Raw genomic sequence first — 17,878 nt, forward strand, 5'->3', positions numbered from 1 at the left:
ATCTCCCTCATGTTTCCCATGCATGTAAATCCATTATTATTATTATCAAACAAACCCACTTGCTCCTCCCACGGCTATATAAAGGGGGTCACCTGATTGAGATGAAGGGAGGAAAAACGAAGAGTGCAGAGTGCAGAATATTGAGCGTGCAAAAAATAGAGAAGAAAGAAGTTTGAGAGAAAAGAGAAAATAAGATATTTTGTAAGATAAGAAAATGAGATATTTGTACAAAAGTCAGGTAAATTTTGTAATTCCTCTTAAAATCGTGGATTTCAGATCTCATCCGTCCATTGAGTCGGTATAAACCGAATCACGTAAATTCGGTCTCACTTTTATTTCTTATTTTTTTTTATTTTACTTTACTTGTATTCATTACTTTTTGATTATCCACGTTTATTTATTCCTGTATTATTCTATAACAAAATTAATAATTTGAGAAAATGATTTGAGTAACAAAGCATGCCTCGTCTTTGGGGTTCCTACATGGAGGGGCCGGCGCACGCAAGCATCTCTCTTTTTGTTATTGTGAGCCGCAGCTGACACTGCCAATCAGCCCAACCAACTCCTCTTACCTTCTCCTCCATGGCCGCTGGATGCCAATCCATCACCCTCCTCTTCCTTCTCGCTCTATTCTCCCTGGTAATAATTTTCGCATCGCATCCTCTTCTCATCACCTTTTTGCATTTAGGGCTTCTGTTTACTAAAGGTTTAGTTGCTTTTATTTCTTTTGTTCTATCGTCATCATCTGCTTCATAATTTATATATGAGCTGATTCTGTAATTCTGGGTTTCTGGGGTGCCTAATCTCTGAATTTGTTCATCTGGGTTTATCCATTTTTCACTCTGTTGGGCTGCTAAGACACAGAGTACGAATAAAATAGTTATTTAAAAAAAAAAAAAACAAAGGCTGTGTGTAGTTCCTTTTTCTGGGAACTGAGAATATGTCAGTTCACTGCTTTAGTCAAGTAGGATTATGACTATAATTGACGGAAAGTTTTTGTTTTCTGGGGTCCTAAATACTGAAAAATATGAATAATAAAGTTTTATTTATTTCTTTTCCTACGCTTTCTCAGTAACCAAACAGATATTTGTTCTTCATGTGAAAATGGGTGAAGTCAATTTTGTAATCTATTATCCATTTATTGTCCAAAAGGCATTGGGACATGAGGTGCCGTACCCTCTGGTTGTCAGCACCTGGCCCTTCTTGGAGGCTGTTAGAGCTGCTTGGAGGGCAGTTGATAGTGGATCATCGGCAATGGATGCAGTTGTTGCAGGTTGTTCAGCCTGCGAAGAACTTAGATGTGATGGTACAGGTGAGAATCTAGATCCTTGTATGCAGAGTTGAAGTGTTTAAGGAATACAGTTACTTTTTATTGTTACATTCTAGCAATATTGCCTGTTATAACCTTTGTTTCATTTCAGATGATTTTCTTCCTTTTGATTTAACATATGATATTTGTTTTCAATATATTCAGTTATAATCTTTTTTTGAATAATATCTTGAGGTTTGTTGAATGGCTATTATATTTTTGCAAATGTCTCCTGTTTTAGTCTGATCCAAGACGAACATGGGTTGCTAAAGCTTGTTTTTCATGCTGTAGACAGGAGTTGAACCTGACAATACAAAATTAAAGTGGTTGATTATTTCTGACGTGAATATCACCGTCATTCGAACGAAATTAAAATCTATATCACCGTCATTTGAACGAAATTAAAATCTATATTTGTTGCTAAGATGATTTGGATGTGATTGGAAGCAGCATCTTGAAGAATGACTTTGAATTGCCAATAGAACTGTACTTGTAAGCTAGTAGACAATGTTATGGCCCGCATGCAGGGGATGGTGTTTAGTGCGACTTTGGCAAGTATATGGTTCAGCTGAGTGTCAGGCCTTCTGTATTTACAAATGCACGCTATGCCTGCTACCCATTAAGAATTTTTTGAAGGTTTAGATTGCTTGAATTTATCAAAGCCAACATATTTTTCAAACTTATACTGGGGATTTATATGTAAGTTCTCATAGCTCCATACACAGCCTTAGGTTTGTGCTTGAAATTGTATGACTAATGGTGTAGTTATTTGGATGAGATGTTGCTGATCTGGTTGATGGCCTTAATGACTGCTGAATTGGTCTTGATATGGTTTTGGAACTTTTGGTATTCACAGTTGGACCTGGTGGAAGTCCAGATGAGAATGGAGAAACTACAATTGATGCTATGGTCATGAATGGGGTAACCACCAGATTTATGTTCGTTTCAATCAACGGTTTCTCATTCTTGTTGGTGCATTTTATATTGCATGCACTGAACATTCAACTTGTCCTATGTTTTGCCAAGGACATGAATAGGTGACCATGGAGGTTGGTGCTGTTGCTGCCATGAGGTATGTGAAAGATGGTATCAGAGCTGCAAAATTAGTGATGGATCATACCAAACACACTTTGCTTGTTGGAGAGCAGGCCTCTGCCTTTGCCATTTCCATGGGTCTTCCCGGACCAACAAACCTCAGTTCACCAGAGTCTATAGAGAAGTGGATTAAATGGAAGGAGAATCACTGTCAACCTAATTTTTGGAAGAATGTTGCTCCTGTAGATAGCTGTGGCCCTTATCATTCAAAGGAAACTCTAAGTTTCAGTGAAGATATATGTTCCAAACCTATTTTGATGAGAACTATTGAATCAAGATCATCTCATGTTGATCTTCACAACCATGACACTATTTCAATGGCTGTCATAGATAAAGTAAGTCAATGATCACTTTCAAGTTCCTGTTAATGTACTTGACTTCAATCAAAAACTGCTTCTTGTGCAGATGGGGCACATAGCTGTTGGTACATCAACTAATGGAGCAACTTTTAAAATCCCTGGCAGGTATAGTATGATCAAGCCTTCTGTTCTCATCATGTGATGTTATGATTGTTTTGCAATGACAAATTTTTTTATCATATGGAAAATTAGCAATCTTATTGTGGGGGGTCAATCAGAATTTCGTTGGTAATTTTCAAAGCTAAGATTTCCCAATTAGCTTTGCTCAATTTTTTTAATTATGTTGGCATAATATATTTATTGTCGGTCAGAATTTCGTTGGTAATTTTCAAAAATAACATTTCCAAATTAGCTTTGCTATTCTTTTAACCATGTTTGCATAATTTATTAAGTGTATGGGAAGATATTTGTGTTGTACTTCACAAAATTAAATGAGTTAAATAAATTTCTGCTTCTACAAAATGCTCAATAGGAATGTTGTGAGATTGATACAAAAATGTGTTAAGATTTACTTTTATTCTTTCTTTTTTTTGGCTTTTTTTCCTTTTGCAGGGGATTCATTTGCATACCCATTCACATACCAAATCAATAATTTTGACCATAATTAGATTAAGCTACATGTATGATATATTGTGTTATTGAAACAACAAAAATAATTTTCCTCCTTTGGTTTTAGTTTCTCACCCTCTTTCTTGAGAGATTAAAAGTACCTAGCCTTACAATATTCAAAAATGCCAAGGATTTCCTTGTTTTGGCATGTCTCTAACCCTTTTCCTTCCTTTTTTTTTTTCCCCCAGTTTGAAAATACAGCCCAACTGAAACTTGCATTAACTTAAAATGTTTATAGTGTCTTAAAACCCATTGAGCATAGAACTATATAATCTTGTGAGTTTTGGGTCTCTGAGTGGAAGGCACATACAAGTGCTGATTGGTTCTACGGTTTTGTATTAATTTGATCTAGAATATGCTTTTAGTGATCATTAGTTTTGGGGGATAAAATGATTACTAGGGAGTATTATAGTACACCAATTCTGAAACCGAGCATGGGTTGGTGAGTCATGGTATAAGTTGATTGTCTGTTGGATGTTTTTCATAGTCTCATCCTTCCTTTGAAGTAAATCATGGCTCTATGGCTCATGGTAGGATATCCTTTTCCATGAATGATCAATTTAATCAACTGTCTTAGCTTTGTTTTCTTCATAATTACTCTAAGGCAGCTTTCTATCCCCTAGGGAATAGCCTAACTGTTCCAACCAAAGGAAGTCTTCCTAGGTTCAAACATTGGGAACGAGTGGGAAGCAGGTTAGGATGTGGAAATGGGCTACCCTCAATATTGTAGCACAAGCCCAATTATCTTCCCAGTTAAGGTTATAAAAATCACAATCTGGATCCATACGATCTTACATCCATACTTGCCTAAATGATCAAAATCATATGAAGAATCAGAATCAAGTATCAGGGTGGGCGATGTATTTGAATTTTACTAACTTTTGCTCTAATGTAGAGGAAGGTGGAAAGATTTGGTTGTTCTGGAAAGATGATGTTCAAGTGGATTGGGTGGGTACCTTAAATCAATGTGTGACAGTTTTGGTAACAGATGATAGAGACGCCTTGTTTCTTACTTTTGTATATGCTAAATGTTATCATATTGAGAGAAGAGATTTATGGGAACAGCTTCAGGGGATGTCGAGTGTTGACGTGGCTTGGGTTGTTATGGGAGATTTTAATGTAATTCGGTCAGATGAGGAAAGGGTGGGAGGTAGACCTCGCTTGGGTTCGTCTATGGCTGAATTCAATGGTTGTATTAATAGTTGTGGGTTATTGGACCTCAAATTCGAAGGAAGTCAATTTTCATGGTGTAATGGCCAACAAGGTTTGAGAAGAAGTTGGGCGAAATTGGACAAGGTGTTGATTAATAATGTTTTTTCTATGAAATATGGTGAAGCTAAGACTTCTTTGTTGAAAAGAAATACTTCAGATCATTCACCTATCTTATTACAGCTATGTGCAAGTATGGAAAGGTATGGACCAGCGCCGTTTAGGTTTCAAAACATGTGGACGTCACATAGGGATTTTTTGGAAATGGTTGAATCATCTTGGAGAGAACACATTGTGGCAGATTCAGGATTGTGTAAATTGGCGGGTAAATTAAAAAGGCTAAAACAAAGGCTTAGGGGGTGGAACAAACAGATCTTCGGTCATGTTGGTAGTTTTATTCGAGAGTTGGAGGAAAGGGTGGAAAATTATGAGAATTTACTGCAGACAGAATACTCGGAATCTATTGAAGAAGAGTTCCTTGTGTCTAAAACTGAATTGGATGTTTGGTATAGAAGGGAAGAGGTTCGATTGGCGCAACAAGCAAAGGTGAAATGGTTGATAGACGGGGATCAAAATTCAAAGTTTTTCCATGCTGTGATGACGCAAAAGAGACGAAATTCTTGTGTAAATTCAATGATGCTTCCTGATGGTTCGGTATTAGAAAATATGCAAATGGTTCATGATGAGGCTGTGAAGTATTTTGAGCAATTCTTAGAGCAAAATAGTTCGGTGCAAAGGTCAAACCTGGAAGAGATTATCCAGTCGGTAGTTTCTGAGGAGTCTATAGGTCAGCTAAGTGAAGACCCAACCGAGGAGGAGGTTTATGAAGCTGTTTCGTCTATTTCTGTGAATATTAGCCCGGGACCTGATGGGTTTGGGTCTTCTTTTTATATTACCTGTTGGAAGATTATTAAAAATGATGTGATGGATGCGGTAAAAGAATTCTTCAGAGGTGATATGTTGCCTCGGTATTTTTGTTCCTCTTACATAGTGCTTATTCCTAAGGTAAAGGATCCTCAGTCTTTTGATAAATTTCGGCCGATAAGCCTGTGTAATGTAATCTCTAAAATTTTCTCCAAAATCCTTGTTGGTAAGCTTTCGTTGGTGATGAGTGATTTAATTTCTTTAGAACAGGGTGCTGTTGTGAAAGGGAGGAGTATTTTTGAAAATATAACGCTTACTCAAGAGATGATAAAATTATTACATAGGCGGGTGAGAGGAGGTAATATAATGCTAAAGATTGATATGAGCAAAGCGTATGATCGAGTGGAGTGGCAGGTGGTAGATCAGATTTTTAAGGCTCTTGGTTTTCCAAACTGGTTTTGTAAGTTGATTCAGAATTGTATTTCCACTCCATGGTTTTCTGTCATGATGCATGGCACTTATAGAGGTTTCTTCAAGTCAAAAAGGGGTTTGAGGCAACGGGATCCGTTGTCGCCATATATTTTCATCATCATGCAAGAAATTCTTTCTAAATTAATTCAAAAAAAGCTGTCTGAGAAGCAGATTTTACCATTTGCACACCCGTGTGGTGCACCTATTATATCGCATTTAATGTACGCAGATGATGTTGTTGTTTTTGCTAATGCTGGAAAAAAATCTGTTAGTCAATTAATGGAGGTGATTAAGGAGTATGAAAACTGGACTGGCCAAATGGTGAATAAAGATAAATCAGCTATTTTTTTCTCAAACAAGTTGGGTGTCCAGAGGAAAGGAGAAATTCTTCAAGAGACTGGTTTTATTGAGGGTAAATTTCCTTTTACATATTTGGGTGTGCCAATAGTGGATGGTAAATTGAAAGGCTGTCATTTTGACCCTTTAATCCAAAAAATCAGTAAGAAAGTTGAGGGCTGGAAAAGTAGACTATTGTCTCAAGGAGGTCGTCTTGTTTTGTTGAGGCATGTGCTTTCAAGTATGTCATTGCATCTGTTAGCTGTTCTAAATGTACCGAAACTGGTGATCAAAAAGATTCAAGGTATGTTTGCTTCTTTTTTCTGGGGATTTAAGGATGGAAAAGAAAAAATGAAATGGAGGGCTTGGAAGAAATTGTGTGTTCCTGTGGAGGAAGGGGGCATTGGAGTAAGGGACATTTCGGAAGTGCAACGGTCGTTATTCATGAAGTTTGGTTGGCATTTATTAACGCAGAATTCTTTATGGGCTAGATTTTTTAAAGCTAAATATGTGAAAGGAGGACATATTGCTCTTTGCATATCGCATGGATCAGATTCTTCCTTTTGGAGGAAAGTTCTGCAGGGTATGCCTGATCTGTTAAGTAAATCTAAGTGGAAGGTTAGAGAAGGAGATGTAAAATTGTGGTATGATAAGTTTCTAGATTCGGGACCTTTGTATGCAAATTGTCCAAATGATGCACAATCTCATATCAAATTAAAAGATTTGGTTATCAACAATGCGTGGGATGTGGAAAATTTGCAGAGGATTCTAGGGTATAATAAAGCGAATGAAGTGATGGAAAAGGTGGGAAATCTTAGAAATTTTTCGGACATTCTGATATGGCTCCCGGAAAAGGATGGCTGCTTTAATACAAAATCCGCATGGGATGTTATCAGAGTAAGAGCTCCAAAATTTGATTGGGCTAAGTGGGTTTGGAACAAATGGTTACCGAAGAAAATTTCTATTTGTATGTGGAAGGCTGCTTTTGAGTGCCTAAGTGTTGATGAAAAGGTGAGAAGGGTGGGGGTTTCTCTGGTTTCGGCATGTAATTGTTGTGAGATGAGGCAATCAGAAGATTTGGAGCATGTGTTAAATAAGGGGGACCTTGCTTCTGAGGTTTGGAGGAAGGTTTCGGTGGAGGTAGGTGTTCCTTTCCTTAGGCAACAAAGTTGGAAAGAAAGAGTCCAAATGTGATTTAATAGGGCTTCTAGGTTCTCTCAATTGGGTTCATTGATGGGTTTGATTCCTTATTTAGTAGTTTGGAGGCTGTGGAGAAGGAGATGTGTGGCTAGAATGGGAAGAAAATTAGAGAGTAGTACTGATGTGTGGCTCTCCATTAAGTATTGGGTGGGGGTTTTGAGTAGGAACATGACAGAAATGGTTCAGTTAAAGGATGCTGATTTTCAGGTTTTGCAGAATCTGGAAGTGCAAATTGTGAATAAAAGAATTAAAACTATGCAAAGTGTAAGATGGTTAAAACCGAGGCAAGGGAGATTGAAACTAAACTTGGATGGGAGCAGCCTGGGGAACCCAGGGCCGGCGGGTGGTGGTGGCATCCTTAGAGACCATACAGGTTCTTTTGTATTTGGTTTTTCAAAATATTTTGGTTCTTGTTCAAATAATGAAGCTGAATTGAGAGCTGTGTTGGAAGGAATAAAGATTTGCAAACAGTTGGGTCATACCTGTATCGATATTGAATGTGATTCGAATATTGTAGTTAATTGGATTAGAGTCAGGAAGTGCTCATTGTGGTATTTGTGGGATTTTTGGGAGATGCTTATTGGTTTATTGGAAGGAGTGGATTTTTCGATAAATCATTCGTATAGAGAAGGGAACAAAGTAGCAGATGCCTTGGCTCGACAAGGTGCTATGGGGAGGAATAGTTTGTTTACAAATAGTAGTCAACTCCCAAAAGTTAGCAATGGTTTGTATAAATTGGAGAAGATGGGTATGGCTTATATGAGGTATGTTTAGCTGATATTCTTTTGGTTTTTGCTCATGCTTTTTGCTATTTTTCTTTTGTTTGTTATGTTGTGTGAATTTTGTTTTGTAGGTCCTAATTTGTTTTGTTTTGTTTGGACTTGTAACCCGGTTTTGGCTGGATGTTGGTGTTGTTCTTTGAGAGATTTTTAACATTTGTCTTTTGTTATCTCTCATTGATTGTCTTGTAACCACGGTATTCCTCCGCCAAAAGGGAGGGGTTATCAATAAATAAATGGAGGTACCGCCCTTCTTTAAAAAATATATATATAAAAAATAAAAAAATAAAAAAATAAAAATAAATAAAAAAAAGTATCAGGGTCATAGGCTCACAATCCTACTGGGGAACCTACCAGTCCTACTTTTACAGCAGAATAGGGATTTTTTCTGTCTTGGGTTTAAAGATAAACTCTCAATCTGTATGTTTATTGCCCAAACACTTTACTTCTGCAATTGTCTCACAAAATTAGGCCTAGTTGTCCCAAATATGTCAAAATTAGTGCAAAACAATGAATATCTCCTGGTATTGCCTGTTCCACATTGAGAGAGCAACTGAGCATTTCCTAGAAGGTGTCTTCCTTTGAAATTGAAAGCTTTGAGAGCTTAGAGAGTTCTCAATCAGCAAGCCCTGAGTTGTCTAATCAACAGATCAACAGGCTGGGCTGTTTCTTTTTCAGCAGAGAAAAGCTGAGAGCTGTTGACAGAGAGCTTAGAGATCAGTGGAGAGGTTCAATAGCCAGATAGCTGTTCAGTCAGGCTGAGAGCTTAAAATTGCAGGCAGCTAGCAGGTATTTATTACTTTGTAATTCATTCCTTCCTATTCTTCTCTCCCATTTTTGACAAACCAGTGACCTTCGTTTTTCAAAAGCATAGAGCAGACGGCTTTCTTTTTCTTCTTCTTTCCTGTTCAAGTAACAAAAAGCTCTCCTTGTTCAGAGAAGCTTACAGCAGTTTATTAAGTTCAGCAATTTCTTCCTTTTTTCTTCATTATTTTGTTTTTTTGTTTAATTTCAATAATATCAAGCTAGTGAAAGCCAACTCTTTGAGAAGCACTTTGTAATTAAGATTATTCAGTTTTTTTTTTTTTTTTCTCAAATTGTTAAAGAAAATATCTGCTAACTAGCAGGCTGTCTACATTCCCAAAATTTGTTTTATTTCTTATATTTAACTAGCCAAGTTTTTTAGGATTATTGGAGGTTTTTGAAGTAAAATATGACAAAGAAGAATCTGGACGAAAATACACTTTCCAGAATCAAAATCATGTGTAAACCAAGGGAAACTGCTAAATGAAAATTACATGGTAGTGCTGTGTGGTTCACTGCACTGCAGTTTCCTTTTTTGTACTTTTCCTATTGTTCTTTTTTATTGGGAAAAAAAAGGTACCTCCGCACAATATAACACATTATTTTTTGGACCATTAATCATCCCTGAAATCCTGTAGAGACCCTTGAAATGACCTACATGGGCACAAAGACAACACTCTTAACCCTAGAGCGCCTATTTGTAGATAGTCCTAGGGTGTCATCAATGATTCATTGAGATCCTTGGGAGTTAAGAGTGCTACAAAGGTAAGAACTAAGGAGACTCAAGGAGCAAAGCCCTGCTCAAATACCATCGCAAGGAATAAAAAAAGATTGTCTCTAAGGATCTAAGGGTTGTTTTGTTCTACATTGAGTAATTTAATTTTGGTTTATCCGGAGTCGGTGGTGGATTTTCTGGTCATCTCTTTTTTATGGTTCTGGTAGAAGGAAGGAAGCAGCTGTTTTGTGATGGTGTGCAATTTTTGCAGTTTTGTGAGGTTTCTAATGCACAATTTTTTACAGAGCGAAAGCTGAACTCCTATCTGTTATGGAAGACAGTTCATTTAGCCTCACTTTAGCATGCTGCTGCTGGTTGTTTTAATGGAGTGAGGTTTTCTAATATTAAACGGGATTGGTCTAGCTTTATTAGTTTGACAGCTGTTTTTTCCCTATTTGTTTCATTCTATTGTTTTTTTTTTTTTGTTTACGAGGATTTCTCATTCTCCTCTTTTTATATTCTCTTTATTCAAATGAATTCATCTTTTTTTATCATCTAGGGATTAAAAATTTGGGTTTTACTTTCCATTGTTTGAAGGGTAGGACATGCTTAGGATTTATCTTGATATTGTTCACTGTTGGCAACCACTTCACTGAAAATTGTGAGCCGTTAGGTTGGGGGCAATGATGTATATAAAGCCTAAACATCCCCCTGCATGTGCAGCCCGATTACACATGGAGAGATGAAATGAATCACACCGTACTAGAACATAATAATTTTTTTTTTTAACAAACTCATAATGAACACAGGCAACAAGACTGGAACCTAGGACCTCTTGGTAGCCATGGTTTTAATACCATGTTAGATTACCACTTCAGTTAAAAGCTTAAGTTGTATACCAAGCCTTAATGAATATTCTTCATGATGATTTAAACATGAAGTTCATTTGTTTAATTGAGATGAATATTGGGTGAATAACATGATTAGCACAACGCTTAGGGATGTTATGAATTAATGCATGTTTGGTTGTTTGGTTGTTTGAATTAGTTGGTGGGGTCTTCCTTCATTGGAGTTACGAACTATTATGAATTTGATCCCATGCTCAAATGCTATTATGTTTTTGTGATATTCCTTCATAGGTGTCATGATCTAAGATTGTTCAAATCATAATGCTTGCTTGTGACTACTTGTCTTATGTACATGGGGTGGCTAACCATCCGCTAAATAGTAATGTAGCTTTTATTCTTTGAGTGGGATAATGCCTTATCAATAATGGGAGTGTCACTCAATATGTTTAATATTTTGTAGTGTTAGAGCTAAGATAGCATAAAAGAGCTGTTTAGGGGAGGGTGAGTATTCATCAGTTATTGTATAATTCACTAGCTATTATGAACATGTTTAGCATCCTTGCGAAACACATGTTGTTTACGAAGGTTTAAGTAATGAATTGCATTGCTTTACTGTTTACCACATGCTTGTTTACAACTGCCACTTAACTTTCTATTCAATGGTTGTGAATTGATTCATTTTGAGGAACTGTGGCATACTTTCAGCTTACTAGTTAAGCAAGAGTACTATAACTAGTGTGCACAGCCCTTCACAAGATGTGAAGTGTTTGGCTCACGTGTTAGGCCATGATACACTTTGCTTAGGTGTGCTTGATGGATAAGTTGACTTCCTCTTCAAAGAGGCTTAGAAGCTACTTTGGATTTGATTCCCTATTCTTTAAAGGGATAAGTAGGCAAATTGAGGTTTCATCCAAATGCTTCATGAAACCTATTGCCATGTACTTTGTTTCTTTTAATTTCACTGATTGCCATGTACTTGGTTTCTTTTAATTGTTTTTTTTTTTTATATCAGCAATGAAAGTTTATTTAAGGACATCAAGGGAATGCCGCCCAGATACAATGAAAGTACAACAATAAGTACAATGAACATACCCTCACTGTCGGATGTCAAGAAAATCAAGGATTATGTTGATATCCCTTACAATCAACCCACCATAACAATTAGCTACAATAGTTATCCAATGATCCTTGACAAAATGAAGTGGCAAAGCTGATTCTTCAAAAGCTCTCATGTTTCTTTCCCTCCACACTGACCAAAAAATGGCAAAGGGGATGAGGAAAAGAGCCTTCCATCTTTCCTTACTGGAGAGGATACCTTTCCAAGCCCATGGCTCACCTTCCACGTTTCTGGAAGTGACCGACTTCTGCTTGATCAGAAAAGCACATAGCTCACCTCCATGTTAATTGTTTTGTTAGCATGCAGGTTTGTTCAAGGTGCATATGGCAACTTTACACAAAGCTATTTTTTTTTATGATTTGAATTTATCTGAAAGCACTGATTTTAGTGGATTATTTGATTTGGCTAAAGTCAATGTTTGGGGTATGATTTGATTCTTTATCTGTATTGAGTGAATTGCTAGCTTGTTTTGGACACCTTGTTTAGCTCTTTGCATAGAAGTATACCACCTTGCCTTAAGGAAGACCAAGAAGGCAAATTAAGGTGCTCAATGGGCATCTCCAAAGCTCATTAACCTTCTCATTTCTTAATTTCTAAATTAAAAGAGAATATGATCACACACAGGAGGGTCACAGGCAAACTAGCCTTCCTTTCCTACTCTTTTTCTTTTGCAAGTTAAAAAACATTGATAAATCTTGAATTTACGGTGCAAATTTGATGCAAAATAAATATATTGACCTTCTTGGATGTAGCTGTGGAACTTCAAATGGATTAGAAATAGTGAAAGAAATATAAATTATTATATGTACTATTAGTCGGCAACTGTGAGCTATTAACTTCATATTATACATGGGTCCTGCAATAAATTTGTAATGGATAAAGTTGAAAATTGAAAGAAATTCATTTCTTGTTGTACTTCTTTTCCAGTAATGAATGGTATCGAGGTTCCTTTCGAGGGTCAACTAATCTATGGAGTGACAGTCCTTCCCTTAACACCCACCTTTCTCCAAATAATTTATCTTCAACCTACTTTATTTGACTAGTAAATAAATATAATAGTGCTTAGCTTTTTAATTTATTGGGCAAGCCTTGATCAAATGGTTAGGGTATTATATTCAAATCTAAAGGTCTCACATTCAAGTCATGGAAATAGCATCTCGTGTTGTGAAGGTAAGGCTGTATAAATCATGCCTTATAAGGTGGTGTAGGAGCTTTGTGCATTGGGTATTGCATTTTTTTTTTTAATTTAATTCAGTAACATTCTCTATTAACTTTTCTTTTGTCATGTTCTTTCTGTCAAATATAAACCTTTGCAGGAGTGCAATTGCTTACATTCAAATCATTGGCATGCTTATATGCACAGTATAATACCATCCATGGTTAAAGGAATCAATAAGAAAATATGCAGCATGTTAGTCGTTCTTTCAAACTCTCTGCTGCAATTCTAAAACTGGCTATAGAAGTATTCATTTCAAACTTTCTGCTGGAATTCTAAAACTAGCAGTACTTGGCTTGTTTCTACCAGTCCTTATAGCATTTATTTTCAACCAAGTGGAACTCCAGCCTTGCGATAACAAAGAATTGATAATCCAACTCAATATCTTGGCTGCTTGCTTTAAAATTTGTAACTTGCAGCTGGCAGCAGCCATTGATTTATACACCTCCTTGTCAGATAAGGACAAACTGTTGTTTCTTTGTTTTCCAAAATATATCTGTGCACAGTACTATATCCTGCATTATTTTGCCACTGGACAGCTTACCCAATCAGGAGTCATAATATGTAAACAATTACCAGGTGTAGGGCACTAGAAGCAAATATAAACATGCATTGATTAAGTGTAGTCAAGGTACGAAAGTGCTCATGGATCAGGATCCTTGTGTAGCTTGCTTCTCTTGTACATTAATTATCTCAGAATTTGAACAGGTTGAACTACAACTGAATATATTTTCTCAGTAAAAGCATTGTTGATGCCAAGCTGATGAAAGAGGTTAACACAAGTGGCAGAAACTGCCAGGTGACATAAAAAAGTCGCTAGGTTATCTACATTCTCAAGTGTTACTGGGTGAACCACCATACTTTCTTTGTTCAACCATTTAATGCATCCTTTTCATAGAAACTATGCAATTTAATTCACCTATTTCTTGGGAGTGGGACTGTAACTGGGACAGGGAAAGTACTTAAGCCTTCAAGGATACAATGGAGAGTGTAGGAATTGGCATCCAACATCCACATCCATGCCTATGTCTGCAACCCAGCCACAAAGAATCTAATTCTGCTTAGAAAGATTAAAAAGTTGTTGAATGAAGTATGAATAGATGTAAATGCCTTTGTTTTTTATTTTATTTTATTTTTCATCAAATTGTCATGCAGAAACTTTTCATGTATTTTCTAGAACTTCGTTTGGTTGCTTTAGTTGTTGGTAAATTTTTTTTATGAATTCTAAATAATAAATGATTTTATGGATGAAATAAAGAACATCATTTTGGCTTATCATTGAAGGTTCCCAATGAGAGCAAGTATGTTATTGGAAATTGATTCTGCCAGAATTGAATTAAGGGAGTGAGCAAGGATTTTGGGACTTGAAATTGGATGTGTGGATTTAGAAAAGAGTTTATGTAATTTTGTACTGTGTTTTGTCCAGATCCACACAAATACAACTCACTAGGCCCCAATTCCATGTTCCCAAACGCAGGGTAAGATTTATTTAGGTTCCAAGTAAGAAAAGTAGGACTTCATCGTAATCATTAGAAAGAAGACGGATAGCAGTGCATGCAAGAACATTATTGGGGATGACATCCTAAAACTAAGGGTCTATTTGGTATCGTTATTGTTTTCTGTTTTCAGTTTTTCAATAGTGAAAAAATAGATTATAAAAACGCGTTTGTTTTTATTATCAATTTTCTGTTTCTGCTGCCAAATTTTAGCTCTTTATCAAAAAATTGAAAATCAAATTTTATGGTTTTTAGTTGTTTTGACAGCCTGTTGTTAAAAAATTTAATATCTAGAAATAATTTTTTTGAATTAAATTATTCATTTTATACACTTTTAAATTAAAATAAAATTAAATGATCATATAAATTTAAAACTAATTAAAAGAAATATATATATTTCAAAAAATAACAATAAAGCTAATTACAAAATACTTTTACTATTTTTCAATTGTCATGTCCAATAATATTTTTATTGTGAAGTAAATATTGAAAGTAGAACAATTAAAATAATGAGGATCAACTTATTTTTATTATAGTAATTTTTTAATATGTATTATTTGTAATTTTATTATTTTAATCATATTTTTATAATATTTTTATTTAAAAATGAAAATGAAAATTTTTTTAATTAAGTTTTAAATTTGTATTAGTTTTATAAACAAGTTGTTGGTTTCTAGTTTTTAGTTTTTATTTCTGATTTTTGGTTTTCGTTTCTAGTTTTTGTTTCTCTAATTTTTGAGAGTGATACCAAACAAACCCTAAATTTATTTTGTGAGGTTGTTGATCAAGGCACTGCTTTGTAGAACTAAATCATATATAGTTAATAGTAAACTTCACAAGCATTCCTGTTTTAAAGACTATTCATTGGAATATTTTCCTCAACTGCAGGGTTGGTGATGGACCCATTGTAGGATCTTCGGCATATGCTGATGATGACGTTGGTGCTTGTGGTGCAACTGGGGATGGTGATATCATGATGCGCTTCCTTCCATGGTAGTTTACTAAAACTTGTACTCATTAAGCTGTCAGTTTTTAGAATATTTTTCTAGTTGTCTTGGGATATAAAATTTAAAACGTGCCCTTGATACCTAGCCCACTCGCTCAAAACGACTTCATGTCAAATGTTAAAGATCTTTTAGAATTATTGACCTTAAAAACTTTCATGATGAATTTGGTGCTTGTGGTGCAACTGGTGATGGTGATATCAAAATGCACTCCTGTAGTAGTTGATAAAAACCCAAAATTTTTATGTCGTCATGTGCGCATATTTTAAAGCATTTTCTAGATAAAAAATTTTGAACCTCCCTTGGTTCTTGACCCACATGCTCAGAACAACTGTAAGGATGTTTGTTATCGGTCTTCTAGAATCTGTGATATTAAAAACTTTGAGATGGGATGTACTCTTAAGAATGTTTCAAATCTTAGTGAACTTCTTTTAGAGCTTTAAGTCTGCTAAAAAAGCTGAACTAAGAATCATACTAAGCCAATCTGGCATTGCAATTGAACCACAAAACCTCAATCCACTCTTTGGTCCAAGAAAATTTGTGAATATGATTTTTAAAGATGGATGAAGTAGGCTGAATGGCATCCCTGTCTCCTAATTTATTTAACTCTTTCTGAATATGGCTCTTATGATTAATGCAATTCCCATTTGGATAAAATATGCACAAGAAGGGAAGAAATGCTCGACTATTCCTCTTTGCTTGTTTTTGGATCTTAAGAAGCAGTTTTATTTTATTTGTAGTTATCAGGTTGTGGAGAGTATGAGGTTGGGAATGGAACCCAAGCGTGCTGCTGATGATGCAATACTGCGGATTGCTAGAAAATTTCCAGATTTTGTTGGAGCTATATTTGCCATCAATAAGAATGGTGTGCATGCCGGTGCTTGTCATGGATGGACATTTCAATACTCAGTCAGACATTCCAAAAACGAGGATGTGGAGGTATTCACTGTGCGCCCCTAAAATAACTCGGCGCATTACACAGATGGACACTTCAATAACTCATTGACTCCTTATTGCTGCTCATCGTTAATGCTCTTCTTTCTTGCAGTATAATTTTTGTTGATTTTTACACTGTTCAATGACCCGAAATCGTTGTAATTTTCCACAGTAGAAAACTATCCAGACTTTTTTGAGATACTCTCTTGGATCTCTTCTTGCATTTAGTCTATTGTGCGCACATGTATCGCAAATTAAACCTGCTTGAAGTTTTAATGTTGCCTATTCTTCTTAAGGCAGTGTTCAATATTTTTTCTTGTTTACTTAATCAAATATGAATTTTGCCTTTAATTTTTATGTAGGTCATTATGAGTTAACCACAGATTTTAGATGGAATGACTAATTAGAGGCTTATACTGAATTCACTGATGAAATTAATGGAGTCTAGATACTGAATTAAGCCCTATTGATTAACTCTTATATTGACCGCGAAGTCTATGAGCGTTGCTTCTTGCGACGCACCTAACTAGACAGCATTAATGCAAGGTGGAATTTCCTTCCAATCCAACTAAAGACATAATACATTTCTAGTATGCTTACTATCCCAGGCAGGACAGTGCTACCATTGTCTAGGTTAGAAACATGTACTTGTCAACTTACACTTCCAAAGCTCACAGCAACTATCTTAGAGCGTGCTGGTATCCTTTTAAATGGTTCAGCTAGCCTCAAATAAAGTGTGACAAGCTAGCTTTTGGGCCCATTGCTGCCAAAATTCATTTTACACCTTCAGAAATGATGGCTACCATGTTAGCGTATCTACTACCATATTTTAGACAGTGTGACTTTCTTGGCATGCGACGTGCCAGGATGGCTTGTCTATTGAATTTAAAATCTCAAATTTGTCACTCCATGCTCTAGAGGATGCTCTACCTTAGAACATGCAGCTGCAGCTACCCTCAGCTACATGTATGGCAGGGTATAATTTTGTCTCTGCTAAGCTGAAAACCTCCAAAATCATTTGGAGATGCTGACTACAATCTCAGAAAGGGGTGTTGCCATCTCAATAATGCTATTATGAGTACGTAACCAAAGGTTCAACCATCAGCATGTACACAATCTTAGCAAGGGGTGCTAGTGCTACTGTTTCTACCAGGCTAAAACCCTGTACTTGTCCAGCCATCAGAGCCTTGTTTACCATCATAGATTATTATCTCTTCTTTACATTCTGCAACTATAATCAACTACATGGTAGAAGGGTAGCTTTCTACCGAACACTGACAGGATAATGTACTAGAAAACTTTTAAGAACAAGCAGCACCAATTATAGTGCAGCTTTCACGTCCAAGATGCCAAGATTTATTTTCCAAATGGTAGCCATAAGCCAGCTCCATAAATTAGGGTTTTGATTCATGCACGTTAGTTTTTGCAGTGAATAGAGAACATTAGGATTCAAGCATAGTGCAAGGAGAGGTCATAAAGCAACCTTAGATATTTATTCATTTATCAGTGAC

General features: G+C 36.0%; 1 protein-coding gene across 3 annotated transcripts; it reads left to right on the forward strand.

Annotated features, from left to right (window-relative positions):
* The first annotated feature begins 436 nt into the window (after positions 1 to 436).
* Positions 437 to 16,674, forward strand: LOC131146224 (probable isoaspartyl peptidase/L-asparaginase 3). Of its 3 annotated transcripts, XM_058095657.1 has the most exons (7): positions 437 to 639; positions 1,153 to 1,312; positions 2,166 to 2,230; positions 2,347 to 2,739; positions 2,810 to 2,868; positions 15,316 to 15,420; positions 16,172 to 16,674. In XM_058095657.1, the coding sequence occupies exons 1-7, from the start codon at positions 583 to 585 to the stop codon at positions 16,389 to 16,391; spliced, it is 1,059 nt and encodes a 352-aa protein (XP_057951640.1). In that variant the 5' UTR covers positions 437 to 582; the 3' UTR covers positions 16,392 to 16,674. The 3 variants fall into 3 exon arrangements, with proteins under 3 accessions (XP_057951640.1, XP_057951641.1, XP_057951642.1); XM_058095658.1 differs by lacking the exons at positions 15,316 to 15,420; positions 16,172 to 16,674 and adding an exon at positions 11,611 to 12,187 and having other exon boundaries at positions 438 to 639; XM_058095659.1 differs by lacking the exon at positions 437 to 639 and having other exon boundaries at positions 1,244 to 1,312; positions 2,336 to 2,739.
* The last annotated feature ends 1,204 nt before the right edge of the window (positions 16,675 to 17,878 follow it).

The sequence above is a fragment of the Malania oleifera genome, chromosome 13, assembly GCF_029873635.1.
Source record: "Malania oleifera isolate guangnan ecotype guangnan chromosome 13, ASM2987363v1, whole genome shotgun sequence".
Lineage (NCBI taxonomy): Eukaryota > Viridiplantae > Streptophyta > Magnoliopsida > Santalales > Ximeniaceae > Malania > Malania oleifera.

Excerpts from the sequence above, each read along its gene's own strand:
- LOC131146224 (XM_058095657.1), top strand. The coding sequence starts at position 583 with ATGGCCGCTGGATGCCAATCCATCACCCTCCTCTTCCTTCTCGCTCTA. Across the intron at positions 640-1,152 it reads TTCTCGCTCTATTCTCCCTG|GCATTGGGACATGAGGTGCC; the intron begins GTAATAATTTTC and ends ATTGTCCAAAAG. Across the intron at positions 2,869-15,315 it reads ACTTTTAAAATCCCTGGCAG|GGTTGGTGATGGACCCATTG; the intron begins GTATAGTATGAT and ends CCTCAACTGCAG.